Genomic DNA, 14,476 nt, shown 5'->3' with positions numbered 1-14,476 from the left:
TACAGCCACCTAATAAGATGTTGGCCCCTACCCATGTAATTCAGCGTTTTCACTAGGTCATTAGTGGGGGGCTCTTGCCGTAGTGGGGCCCAATACTTTCGGACATATTACAGCAGTGCTGCATGCAAGAGATATAGATGGGCTGGTGCGCCTGTTACGTGCACAAAATTATCATGGTCTAGTAACACTCCCTCGCCGAAGAGGTCTGCCAATGTGGTGACCGACGCCTCTAGCCAGGGTGCAAGCCTGCGCATGGACAGGCATCCGCCCTGTAAGGGAATGCCAAGCAGAGGTATATTCCCGGCATATGCAGGGGACGCCCCGGTATATTGTAGAGCCGCCCTCCAGCACTGTAGTGCCGCGGAGGGGTGGGGGATCGCGCAGGATCTTGCTGTGCGGCAGTAAAGGGTGTGTAGTGTCCTGTTCAGTCATCCTTACCTCCTGCAAGTTACGCCCCTCTGTCCAGTAGGACAGCCATTGTAACTGGCAGGCATAAAAATATGCCCTGAGGTCAGGTACCCCCAGACCCCCTCCAGATGTGCTGTGCTGCAATCTCTTTTGGCTAATTCTCCTCCTACCCATCCCCCAAGTAAGTTCAATCAGCAATGTATTCATTAATTTAAACGTTTTGCCCGGTAGCATGAGTGGTATGTTCGTAAAATAATAGAGCAGCCGCGGGAGGACCACCATTTTTGCGATTGATGCCCTGCCCGCTACTGACAGTGGTAGAGTGGTCCAAAAATTAACGCTAGATCGTAAAGCTCTCTATTCAAGTTGCCCTCTAACATGTCCGTCTGGGTCCTGTATACTTGAATACCTAAATACTTGAATGTCTGAGGTGCCACCTTAAACAGTAGTGTGCCAAATTGAAAGTCCGGCAGAGGTGCCTGTTCTTTAAAGAAGAATACCGTTGATTTTGCTGGATTGATAGCGAGACCTGACAGCCTTTCAAAACTTTCAAACATCGCAGCCATAGTGCCCATAGGGGTGCGAAGGTCGCGCAGGTATAAGATGGTATCGTCAGCGTACGCCGACAACAAGTGCGTGGTGCCACCCACCGTTATCCCCATGCCGGTCAGCTCTGCCCTCAACTTTAAGGCCAAAGGTTTGAGCGCCAATATAAAAATAAGCGGTGAGAGCTGGCACCCCCGCCTCATTCCTCTTTATATCCGATATTCCGCCGAAATGTGCCCTCCCGTCCTCGCTCTAGCTCTAGGAGCATTATATAGGAGTCGGATCCACCGGACATACTCTTCCGGCAATCCAAATCTCGACAAAGCCCTAAATATATATAGTCCCATTTAATTGTGTCGAATGCTTGACGCATATCTAACGAAATACAGCCCGCATAGTCATACCGGGTCGGGGCTTCCGCAAGGAGGTGATGCAGCTTTCTAGTGTTCAAGGACGTGCTGCGTGCTGGCAAAAAGCCTGTCAGGTCCATATGAATCAGTTTGCTTAACGTGGGCAGAAGTCTATTGGCCAGGACTTTATTGAGTATTTTGTACTTCGACGATAATAGTAATAAGGGGCGGTAGCTATCCATGACAGTGGGATCCCTGCCTGGTTTCGGGAGGGACACCACCAGCGCCTGCGCTGTGGTGAGTGGTAGAGAGCCCTCCCTTAATGCTTTTCTATATAACATTTCCAAGTGGGGTACAAGGAGATCCGCATAAGTGGCATAAAATTCGGCTGGCAGGCCATCCAGCCGAGGGGTTTTGTTGCGGGGGAGACCCTTAATAGCTGCCCTAATTTCTGACTGGGTGATGGGGCCCGTTAACTCTTTCTGCGCAGCCGCTGACAACTGAGGGCATGGTATTGTGGATAAAAACTCATGTGTGTGTGTACTCACTTCATCCTCTGGTTCGCTATACAGCCTGGCATTGTATTGTCTGAAAGCCTCTCTGATATCGCCCTGGTCGATACTGTACCACCCGCTAGGGTGGTGCCCTCATTGATAACAACATTAGGGAGGTTGTCCCTCAGTAATTTTGCCAACAGGGTCCCTGCCTTGTCTGCCTCTTAGTGACACAATTTTGTATACTTTTGATAATCTATGACACGTAGAGACTCCAGCAGTTCTGCATGTCTGATTCTAGCCTCCTGCAGGGTGGCTCTTTTGCCAGCATCCTGCACAGCTTCCTGCTCCAGCCTTTTGAGCTTCTCTTCTAGATCCACTAGGGATTTATGAATCTCTTGTCTCGCCCCTACCGTCGCCCCTATCGCCTTTCCGCGGACCACCGTTTTGAAGGCGTCCCACTCAATCAGTCTGGTAGAGGCTGTGTTACTATTGTCTGCAAAGTAATGCTGGATAGTGTCTGACATAGTAGTGCGGAACACTGGGTCGTCCAACATTTGAGGCCACAACCACCATGTTGGCACTGGGGTGTGTTCCCTGCCCCACCCAATCGCCAGCTCCAATGGGCTGGGATTAGAGAAGGACTACGCCAAATATGTAGTGACGGTCACCTGCATTGCGATGCTATTGGAACAGAACATTCTATCAATTCTGGTGTGTAACAAATACACTGGTGAGTAGAAGGAGTACTCTCTGTGTGTTGGGTGTCTCATCCACCAGACATCACAAAGCCCCCATCCCTCCGCTCATTCACACAGTGCGCTCGCTTGTTTACAAACCCCCGTCCCATGCAAGGGAGAGTGCGACCTGTCAAGTGTAACATTCATCACAGCATTACAATACCCCGATTATCCATGGGTAGCTCTCCCACCCCATCAGGGTGACCAACAGCCTACTTAGGAACCTCTCCTGCTCAGAGTTTGGTGCATATATTGAACCCAGAACTACCGGCTGGCCATCTAGGGTGCCCCTCACCAGGATGTACCTCCGCTGTTGGTCTACTCTTTGCTCCACTGACATGAAGGGCACTCCATGTCTGTCCCAAATCGTAGCGCCGCGCGCAAACCCCGAATATGTAGTAGAAAAAACCTGCCCTTTCCACTTTTTACGCAGTTTCCCTACTTCCTTCATAACCATATGGGACTCTTGCAGGTAGACTATCTGTGCTTTGCGCCTTAATAGCTGTGCATGTATCCTATGTCGTTTCTGAATTGAGCCCAAGCCCCTGACATTCCACGTGATTATGGTATATTTATTCTGTGTAAGCATCGTGTATCTGGATGTGGCCACCGTGCAGCCAGTGAGACACACGCAGTGCCGTGCCAATGCAAGAGAGTGTACAACACAGGACCATTTCCCACCCCATCAGTGCCCAATACTCGGTCTGGTCGTGGAACTATACCGGACCACCCAACTAAACAGAAAACATATTAACCTATATTGGATCTATACAAAGCCTTTGCATTTTGGGGTACGTGGCCAAACCCACCCATGCAGTGCACACTCCTTTTCAGGGTTACAATGATATTCAAACAGACCCCGGGCCATTATTTCATACAGTTCAATGCCATTATAACAAATATAGTGATAAGAATAGAGCAAACGGATACGTTACTAGTCAGTTCCAAGTTCACAATACCGTCCACCCAGCTAGGAAATCAGCCCGTCTGCGGTCTGTGGGGTCACGGAGGGAAACAGGGCCATACTCCCCTCCTAATCCGATTTCTGAGTGTCCACTTCAGAAGTGTTCAAGTCGCCAATCTGCGACGTAGTACGAAAGGAAGAAACTGCAAGGATCGCCGTCTCCTTGCCGCTCTGCATCTGCTGGGGCGTCGGTCGAAGCTGTGTGTTCCTCTTGTGTAGTCGTCTCGAGCTGCGGAGTCTAGTCGGTCGACCATTTGCACAGTGGAAGTCGAGATCTGGGAGGCGGCCCTCGATTGTCTTTCTAGTTCCATCACTTCCAACCATTCCTTCATGTCACCAGGACTTTCAAAGAAGTATGTTTTCCTCTTATAAATGATCCTTAACCGCGCAGGGAAGAGGAGGGCGTATTGCAGATATAGTTCCTCTAGTTTTCTCTTGACTGTCAAAAAGGAGGAGCGTTGCTTCTGTATCATAAGCTTGTAATCCGGGTACAGTGAGACATTGGTGTTCTCAAAGTTAATTTGGGGCACCTCTCTTGATTTCTGTAGCAATACGTCCCGGTCTCTATAATTCAGTAATTTTATTAGGAGTGGACGCTGTGGGGCCCCCGGCCTCGGATGGCCCGTAGGAATACTGTGCGCCCGTTCAGTACAAAATTGATCTGAAAGGCCCTCCACGGTGACATGTTCCTTGAGCCAGCCCTCCTTATACCGGCCCGCATCGGCCCCCTCGCTTCACTCCGGCAATTCTATTACACAGATGTTGTTTCTCCGCACTCTCCCTTCCGCATCCTCCACGCGGTCCATTAGGGTAGCGACCCGGGTCTGCAGTTGCTGGATATGGGTAGTGTTCTGGGTTTTCTGGGGGGACAGGACATCCAGCACCACCGCATGGTCCTTCACCTTGTCGGCGAGTTTAGCATGATTGGCCCGGAGCAGCGATAACCCAGTCATTAGGGTGCCAATTTGGGTCTCTATAGCTTTCCTGGAATCTCGCACCTCCTACAACATTAAATCCAACTTGTCTGCTGTCTCCACTGCGTTAGTAGGTGGTATGCAGCTTGCCTGCTGGGAGGCGTCCATGGTTGCGGCAGTATCTGGGGCGTGGTCGATCCCAGGCTCGCCTTTTAGCTGCTTGCACTTCACTCCCCCCATCACAGTATAGCAGGCGCCCTGTCCACAACAGCGACAATGGTTTTGCCCTCTCTGTCTACGTGGGGTTAGGCATGGCTACTGCCAGGAGTCGCCGCAGGACCCCCCGGCTGCTCAGTTGTCCCAGGTGGCCCCTCTGTCTGATCCCCAGACTAACCACAGTGCACTCGGTCAATCCCGGGTCTAGAACCCACTGGTCTTTGTCTCTCTGCGCATCACTGTGTACGGCCCTCTCCAACTGCAGCTACCTGGTGCTGTCTGCCTAGCCCGGGTCTTCTTGGGGAGTTAGGGGCTGGGGGCACTCTAAGCCTCGTGCGCCCTCCAGGGCAGTTCCCAGCCAGTCGCACCACCACCAGCACCCCTGCGCGTTATGGCCGCCCTCTGTAATCCATGCCGCTCTACACTGTCAGACAATATGCGCACAGCCCGGTGTCTGCTGGCCAACCCAAGGGTTCCAGGATGCTAAGCTGTCACAGGTCTTTGTCCCCAACACGCATCAGGTTCTGCTATCTCTCAGCCCCTTTATGGCACCACCCGTCTGCAGCCTGCTGCAGTTCGCCAGGGGGGAGGTCCTTCTACCCAGCACCAAGTGTGGCAGGTCCGTATAGGCCGCACCGCCACCCCGGCGTTCGCGTGGCTGCGCCCGGCCCCGCGCTCTGAACCTGCACACTCCTCTGGACGCGTCTGATCTCAGGCTGCGCCCCGACGTCTCCACACGTCCAAGTTAGGGCTCCGCGGCATCGCACAGAACTGCTCCCCACGGGACCTCAATGGACCTCTGTGCCACAGAAGTTCCTCAGCAGGCCTCTTCACAACATCGGGCCGGGCTGCCTTCGTCACACACCGCTCCACAGGCCCCAGCAAGGGGCCGCCCGCTCCGCCGCCAAAGCCGCCCGGGAATCCAAATGCTGCTCCGATGGTCGGCGCCAACTCCACTCCGCGGCGGCCGATCACAGAAGGTGACAGGCACCGCAGATTACGGCCTGCATGGAGGATATTTGCCTGCCAGGGTCCGGAGCTCCTCAAGCAGCATCTGCCATGTACGGCAGTTGGCCACGCCCCCCTCCTGTCCACTCCTATTGACTCCACTCCATTCCAATCTACCTCACTTCACTCCACTCCACCCCACTGCAATCTGCCCCACCCCAGTCTACCCCACTCTGCTCCAATATACCCCAATATATTCTACACCACTCTACCCCAGTCTACCCTAACCCACTCCAATCTAGCCCACTCCAATCTAATCTACCCCACTCCATCCCAGTCTACCCCTCACCACTCCAATCTACCCCACTCCCCTAACCTACCCATTCTACTCTACCCCACACGAAATCTACCCAACTCCATTCCTTGTACCCAACTATAATTCACCCAATCCAATCTAGCCAACTTCAGTATAGCCCACTCCAATCTACATGACTCAACTCCAGTGTAACCCACTCTACTCTACCTCAATCCACCCCACTCTACTTTTCCTCAGTCTTTCCCACTCCACTCCCATCTATCCCAATACATTCTACTCCACCCCGATCTTCCCTACTCCTATCTACTCCACTCTAATTTACTTCAGTCCAATCTACTCCACCCAATCTACCCCACTCAACCCAATCTACCCCACCCCAATCTACGATGCAAATCTACCCAACTCCACTACTCCAATCCATTCCACACCAGTTTATCTCCACTCCACTCCACTCTACGCCAATCTATCCCACTCCACTCTACCCCAATCTAGTGGAGAAGTGTGGCTCAATGGTTAGAGCAGGCAGACCTTGATGCAGAGCTCTGGCCAGGGACCAGGGTTCGATTCCCGCCTCGGCGGGTCTCCGGCTCATTAATTCCCCTGACTGGATATTCTCGCCTCAGTGCCTGTTCTGATCATGGATCCCACGCTGCAACTCTGGGCAATAGCTTGCTTAGTCTCCACAACGGCCCCAAAAGCGCTGGGATGCCTGGCTGCACCTGGGGGGTGCCCAGAAGTGGACATTTCCCAGGAAAGCCAGGAAGGGTTCCTAAGCGGTATACGGACAGCGCCGGGACACCTCCGGTGGAGGTAGCTGTGCGCTTTACAAATTCCGACATTTAATCTACCCATTCCACTTTACCCAGTCTACCTCACTTCAATCTACCCCACCCCATGCCACTAACTTTGAGCAATGCTGAACTGCAGCGACACTGGTGTGCACAGTGGCTAAAACACATTGCCAAAGCAAATAACTCTCGCATAGGTAACACCTATTGGCTTTACCAGTATGTGTTTAGTTATACAGCTACTTGCCAGAATGGAAGAATACAGGTGGTGATAACTGACCTTACAGCTCATGCTCTAATTTGATCATAGAAAATACTTTTCCTTTTTCCGGCAGCTACAACTCTGGTGTGAATCTCGAAAAAATACTGTGCACTAATTGAGGAATGAACTATTACATTATAAATTACAGTTGTTTTAGTCACAACATAATTTCTTGTGTATTACCAATTGTAGCTACATCATCCAGTTGTTCCTTCATACATGACCAATAAATGCTCCACTAGCGTTCAATACTTTTGCTTTAGGCTTGGTAGTTCCATATGTGCATCTCAGTTTGTTGGCCTTATGCTCGCTCATTACTAGTTTCGGGTGGTTGAGACCCTCAAAGTGAAAGATGCCTTGGTAAACAAATGTAATTTCAATGAAACAAGTTTCTGTTCACAGGCAAGCTGGCTTGTGTGGCACGAATTGCCCTAAATTCATTAATGTTGCTTTTGTAGTCATTAACAACACTATAAATTGGCAAAAGTAATGTTGAAGGAATATTTTTTTTTCTTTTAGGAATCTTCCGGTGATTTTAAATTGGGTTAAAGACCAGAAACCAGGAGTTAAGGGCATCAACATAATCACTTCTGACTTCGTGGAGCTGACTGACTTTGCAGAAACGGTGATTGGCCTAAACCGCCTCCTCTTAGAAGAATGACTTCCGGGCACCACAAACACAAAAACATGTGGATGGATTGATATTGTATCTTAAAGTCGTAGATACATTAACACTGGAAAACGTGTGGTAGAACCGGAAACCTCCAATATGGAAAAAGCTGAACTCTCCTGGTGCCGAAATAAAAATGTATGCTAATAAAGTATATCATTTGAGAGATTGAGGCAAATTATGCAGTATCCCAACACTGTGTATCATGGTGTGATAACTGCAATGGGGAGCTCTGACCACTGAAGAATAGGAGAACACGTTGTTTTATGTGGAAATATTTATATATTCTATGCATTTCCTTTCCATGCAGCACTTAACACCGATGATTTACTCAGATCAGGTCGTTTTTTAATCTACCTCTTACTGATGCAGGTCTTAGTGGGAATGTTTCGATGGTGAAGTTGCACGTGTCAAAGTTGGACATTCTAATCGGATGTCCGAGCTGTTCTCTGGTGCTGATCCTTTTATTGGTTTAAGCAGAAGGTTTAGACAAGTTACAAATAAGGCCCTTCTAACGCGGAATAAACAAACGTGCTAGTCACGGATGTCATTCCGAGTCAAATGAGTGATTGAATTCAAGAGGGCCGGTATGTGGTAAGGCTGTTAAGTGACGGTGTTTTATGAATCAGCTCAGCTGCTTTTTCGCTTTCACCTTCACCCAGGACCTTAAGTGGGAGGAAACAATGGGGGGTGTCTCAAAGGGGCGTGGCCAGTATAATGAAGGGCGTGGCTTAAAACACATAAGCTAAAAATCTGTGCTTAGAATAGTGTGACGCCAGACTTGTATTTTGCTGTTTCTGTCATTGCATCCAGATCTAGGATACAACAAGTAACATCATACCCAGGGCTTTAAATGGGGTGGGGGGCTGAGCCTCCACGTTTTTTTTTTTTTTGGCGGGCCTCGAAAGGGGGCTTTAGGGGGCTCTATTTTCGGGCCTCAAAGGTTAAAGGTAGGGTGAGCAGACGTCCCGGTTTTTGTTTGGTGTTACTAGTGTGGGTAACATGTCTTGATAGTGAAATACTGCCAATTTTATTTTTCACTATTGAAATTCTATCTTGCCCGTAGGATAACATGGGGAATGCGGTGTGACATAATCCAAATCAGTTTTACCAAAGTCTGTCTGTAAATATCAATAAATGACGTGCCCCGTATTCTGAGAAATAACTTATAGCCAGCTTCAGTGTGCTAGATGTAGGCAACTTGCCTTCTGGTGATGAATGCATTCTTTATGGTGAAACAGAGATCCATAAACTGTGTTCAGAGTTTCAGCTGCCAGCAAGAGATACTATCCAAGCGTTTAGACTTTTCAAAGAGGCATTAAACATGTTAGTAGTTTGCATGGAAACCCTGCCAGCAAGTAATGCGGATTGCGAGAGAGGTTTCAGCGCAATTAACTTAATTGCCAGTCCAACAAGGGCCTCTCTTCTTGTAGAGACCATTTCTTCATGCTTATGGGTAAAACTCAATGGTCCTCCATTTGAAACATTTGACGCAAAGCTGTATGTAAAGAGTTGCCTGGCAAAAGGTAGTTGGTCTGCTGAAGAAAATTGTTGTGAGAAACCCCAGCACAATAGACACAGTGAATATCTTCAAGGGTTATGGGAAATCCTGCAATAGATTTGTAAGTAATGTAAATAATTTTTACTTTTTTTTTTTAAGTGTTTGGTATTTTATGGCTTATACTTAATAAATAATACTTTTTTGCCTATTTTATTATTCTTTGCTGGATGCGACTTCAGGATTTTCTTAAGCACACAATTCTAGTTATCTTGATTTAGACCACGCCCCTACTCGGATAGGCCACACCCCTTTAAGAAATTTGTCACGCCCCTTTTTGAGCACCCCCAGTTTTTTTCCCCACTTAAAGCCCTGATCATACCTACAACAAGTTAGGACTATTGGCTTTGTCAATGGTTGTTAGTTGCATAACAGAAATAAGCAGCAACTATGGCTTGTATGTAATATTGAAATAGCTTCCACTTAAAGCCCTGGTGACACCATAACAATGTTGCTGCTCCTGAGTTTCATTAAGAGAAGGGAAATCCAGAGAGAAAATGACTTTCTTTAAAGGATTTCCCTTCCCCATCAACGCTCACCTGGCATGACCTCATGCCGTAACTTCTCCACTAGTGAGAAGTGTGTAGTGTGAGCACGTGCACATCGATGTGCCTGCAGTCACTGCAGTCTGGAAAAAAATGGACCGCCTGTGCCAGGGCACAAAACAGAGCCCGATAGAGACCCATTTCGAGGCCCCCTTTAAAAAACTGCCGGTGTTCACCACCAGTGAGACCCGGCCCACTTAAAGCCCTGCCCTAATGTATATAATGTATGTTGTGCTGCAGAAAATAATTATCCTGCATCATTGTGGACCATACTGTTTTGTTTGGTAATGTATGGTCTGACGTGTGTTGCATCATAGTGCCTTCAACATAACGCTTGATCAAATTTTGACATAACTGGAATTGTTTGCTGTGCTTATAAGTTTTCTTATACCTTGAAGAGTGTTCTTTCCAAATGTGTAAGTAACCTTGCATTTCATCTTTCCACCTATGTCATCCCTGAATAGCACTTGTTCTGTTAAGCCTTTAAGCCATTATTTTAAGTTTGACCCTTGGTGTGGGTTTTTGCAAGAGTGTCATTTCTGCTCTCGCAGCTCTTGTGGAATTAATTTTTAAATTAACTAATTAGCACTCTCTCTCGAAAGTATGTATATATGTTTGTGGTATTTGCATAGCATGAACTTTGCCAAAAGGCACACCAACGCTGTACAAGGTCAAAGGCAAAGTTAACAAGTTATTGGATAAGTAGCTGGCTTATAGGCTGTAGCTCCATCATGATGTAGTATTTGTTTAGGTGCATCTTCAACTCTTTCCTTAATTGGAGCAGAGTTAGTACAGTCCTGGTCCTTCATGTTGTTCCTGATTCTGGATTTATAGATGGAGAGAGCCTGATGCTTTAAAAAAAAAAAATGTTTACACTTCTTTGTCTGAAGTTGGGTGGGGTGTCCTGCTTGCTGGTCTACTGCGAGCCTCCAGAGATGGTGATTTTGCAAACCAGATAGATGAGTGCAGAATGTGATGGCTTTGTAAATGATATAGCTGTTTTTAAAGATGGTGCGGATAAGCAAGGGGTGGCACTGGAGATCCATCAAATATATCCCCCCTAGTCTTCTTAAAAAATGATGCCCTGTTGGTTAATATATATTTGGAACAGACCTTTAATCATTTTGTTGTATTTGACTTTGGTACTGGTGAATATAGGATACCCAGTTCTATAGAGCTGTCAATTCAAGTTGCAAAATTCACTAATCATTCTTCAGAATTTCTATTAGCCTCATATATTTCCAGCATGTATTTTACCTGGTGCAAATGGTTATGGAATGTTGTCCCTACAGTGATTAACTCTTCTTCTTCATCTAGATATTGTCCATCCATCTACAAACCCCACCATTTAATCATGAGATTTTGAAATGAGCTCCCACACTTCATTTGTGACTGCTTATTTCTATACGTGATTTAAGTATAAAGAGGAAAATGTGGCCCGCTCAAAATGTTCACTCCCAGGACTATTTTGATTTTTTTTAAATGTGTGTTGAAGATTCACCGCAATGCTAGTATGATTATTCACAGCAGTGGTTTCCTGACGATTCACTTCCATATTATCCCTTATGACCCACTCCATAATAGCATCTGGTGTTATATTACGAAAGATATAATTGTGCAAGTTCTTTAATGTGTATGACAATAAAAAATACCCTATAGTGTGAATTTTTCATTTTGACTAGTTGCTTGTGCCGATTCTTTCCTTCAAGTTGTACTACACACTCCCATTTTGTTTACATATTTGTATGTTTCTCTTTTTAATAGGATTGCCACTTCTAACAGAGAAGCTGTTTCTTCATGCATTGTTTACCTTTTTACATATAAATGGGCATTTTGTGTTACTACAATTATTCATGGACATCCAATGTTTCTTCTGCAAAAATGTATTGTTGTCGTTTTTATTTCTAATGTTTTAGCCCCTGAGTGGTTTCCATTTATATTTTGTTATAATTGTGTTTTTTTCCCATCTGTAATGATCAATAAACTTTCAGACCTTGCTAATCTGTCTGCTTTATCAAGCGGTCTGTTTATAAATAATTGGACGACATATATGCTAGTGTTTACGGAGAAGTCTATTGAGCCCAGCACAATTGTACATCACATTCTGTTTCACTAATCTTTAAAGTCAATTAATCTATATGTTTTCATTGGTGAATAGCTGTTGCGTCCTACAGTAATTAAGCAGGAACTTTCTGCGAGAGAAAGTAGCACATAAGTGTTGAAAGTGGTCGCAATACTATCACTGTTCAGTCAGAACTCAATGTATGTGCCTCAACAGCACATTGTGACCCTCACCGATTTACATTCCATATATGACTTGCAGATGCTCTGTGTTTCACATTGTGTTAAACAATCTTCATATGTGCCAGTGATACTGGTTCTCTTATCTGCATAACTGTTTTTATTTAACAATTACATTTCTCAACTGTTAGCATTACTGTGTACTGCAGTTTTTTTTCTTTTGGTTCTTTTTATGTGGGTCTTTAACATTTCAAAACTTGGAGGGGGAATCATGAAAGTATTGCAAAATGCAGTAAGTTTTCGCTGAAAATAAGAAAAATGAAATAATTTTGCAAGTGTGATATCTTTATCAGATTAACACATGTTTGGTTGCCTTTGTTGAGAGCCATGCGCATTCCCAGGCATTTATCATTCAAGTAAACATTACATTCCCTTTACAGTGAAATGGCTTGAAATAAAGTGTTAATGTGTATCTCCTTATCCACATGTGAATGAATACAAATCTTGCATGCACAACAAGCACTCCACTTAAATTGCCAAAAAGAATGTTGGTGCATACTTATTCTTCAATAGCAAATCATACAGATAGCTCACTGCAAAACTTACAAAATATGAACCAATTCCTACTTGTGTGACTGTGGGAGATAGACCCTCCTACAATCACATATCTTTGAATAGATTCTGTCTTGTCCAGCTTATTAGCACCTACTTCTTTACAATATTATTTTAATATTATGATTTTGTTTATGTTGGTTAATCATTGAGCTCTTTTTGTTTGCTGAGGCCTTGTTCTTCCTCCTTGTGAGAACCCATATTCTTCACAAGATTATTTTAATACTCAAAGTTTATTCATGCAGTCAATTACCTGAATTCTGCTGAGAGCAGATGAACGCTAGGAGAAAGTACTACAACCCTCACATGCTCTCTTTGCTGCATAGACTGTTATTAGCATGTCTTATGTTTAGCCAGTAGAGAATATCTTTTTAGATCTATATTTAAAAAGGAAACATTTAAATGAGAAATTGGAAGAGAATCAAATGGAGGCGCACATATCATAACACAGGATTGAAATTTCTGTATATCTTTACAGTTTAATGCAAAAATCACCAAAAGCGTGTGTGTTTGAGAGACACTATTATGGTTCATTATTTCAGGTGTATGGGAGATGTATGAGTCATATAATTATAATTTGTCATTGCTGGCGATTTGGCATTGCTGGCATTTAATAGCCCCAAATAATAACCACTGACTCCATTTAATCACGTGTAATACCAGTATCAATATCAATTGTGCTAAACACAGAAATGCACATTCAGCATGCTGTGACCAAAATTTAACAAGCCAATAACTGAAAAAATATTGCGGTTTGCCTCAGCTGGCAACTTTGCAATGTCTTATGTTTTAGAATGAAATTGTGATATATATAGAATATCTGCAGTGCTGTCACAGCACAGTAATTTGGTTGAAATCGTCTATATACATTTTAGCTTATTTTAAATTTCAACCAGGAGGGCGGCTGTACAACCCAATTGAAAGAGTGATGTAACTTAAGTGTGTCTGAAGCACTATACGGAAGGATAACATTGCATTGTAAGCAACCAAATATTGCATATTACTGCATTGTGTTGAATGTATTTCTAAAGCAACATTCGAAACATATCTATGGAACTATTGTGTCTACAATTAAAATGAAACAAAAACTGCTGAAAGTGTGATTGCATTCCCAAGAAATAAAATATAATTATACAAAATAGTGGCTGCTGATATTTTACCATCTTAAAACAAAAAATAAATTGAAATCAAAATGTTTATTTCAAGTGAGGGATGTTATGTACAACAATACCCTTTAGATTTTAATACTCTACACATTTTGAATATTGATCGTTTTTAATGTTGAGATGTGATGTTGTACTTCTACTTAGCATAGTAGGTGCTTGTTAGTTGTTGGATGTAACCTTTAGGTTTATATTTGAAAGGTAAATACTCTCACTTTAAAATATCACACATGCACAACCTTCAAATGCTGACGCAGCACACAAATAAACTGCTGCAATGACTACACAGTGTGATAAACCACTATTCTCTGACATATGTTGAGAATTCTTTGTACATTATTATGACTACCAGTGCTTTAAATGGAAAAAAATAAGTGCATGTACTAATTAAATTGAGCTGGGGGCTTGGCTAGTAGGCGGGGTTAGAGGCGGAGTGAGACATGATACAAAAACACTTTGAGTATTCATGTTGTCCTTGCGTTGCCCTGGATAGTGGTTTTAAACTTTCCATTTGTGCAGGTTAACAGCTAAAACCCTGAATGAGCCAAGCCATCAACAGTACTTTTAGCTCTTTCAGGCAAATAATCAATGTGCTCTAGGATGAGAGAGACTCTGGCACATACACCGGTTGCGGGACAGAACAAAACATGTGAGAAATGTATCAATCTAAACAAAACATGTTAATTTGTTACAAAAAATGAAGGCCAAACACCAAATGTTCATGTTTCCTTTTTATATTTG

At 44.7% G+C, this 14,476-nt stretch overlaps 1 protein-coding gene across 2 annotated transcripts in view; it reads left to right on the top strand.

Moving 5' to 3' along the window:
* PLCXD2 (phosphatidylinositol specific phospholipase C X domain containing 2) overlaps positions 1-11,717 on the top strand; it is a 213,244-nt gene extending 201,527 nt beyond the window's left edge. Inside the window, exons 4-5 of one of the 2 annotated variants that reach the window (XR_013599890.1) lie at positions 7,466-9,303; positions 9,424-11,717. Coding sequence is in view for 1 of the 2 variants with exons in the window: in XM_078657709.1 (XP_078513835.1) it covers positions 7,466-7,607 (142 nt within the window). In the remaining variant the exon portion in view is untranslated. Of the gene's footprint in view, positions 1-7,465 lie in introns of both variants that reach the window. The other variant, XM_078657709.1, reaches the window with a different exon arrangement.
* The last annotated feature ends 2,759 nt before the right edge of the window (positions 11,718-14,476 follow it).

Source organism: Lissotriton helveticus, chromosome 8 (assembly GCF_964261635.1).
Source record: "Lissotriton helveticus chromosome 8, aLisHel1.1, whole genome shotgun sequence".
Lineage (NCBI taxonomy): Eukaryota > Metazoa > Chordata > Amphibia > Caudata > Salamandridae > Lissotriton > Lissotriton helveticus.
Note: the sequence above shows the minus strand (reverse complement) of the source record. Positions and strands in the feature narration are given on the sequence as shown.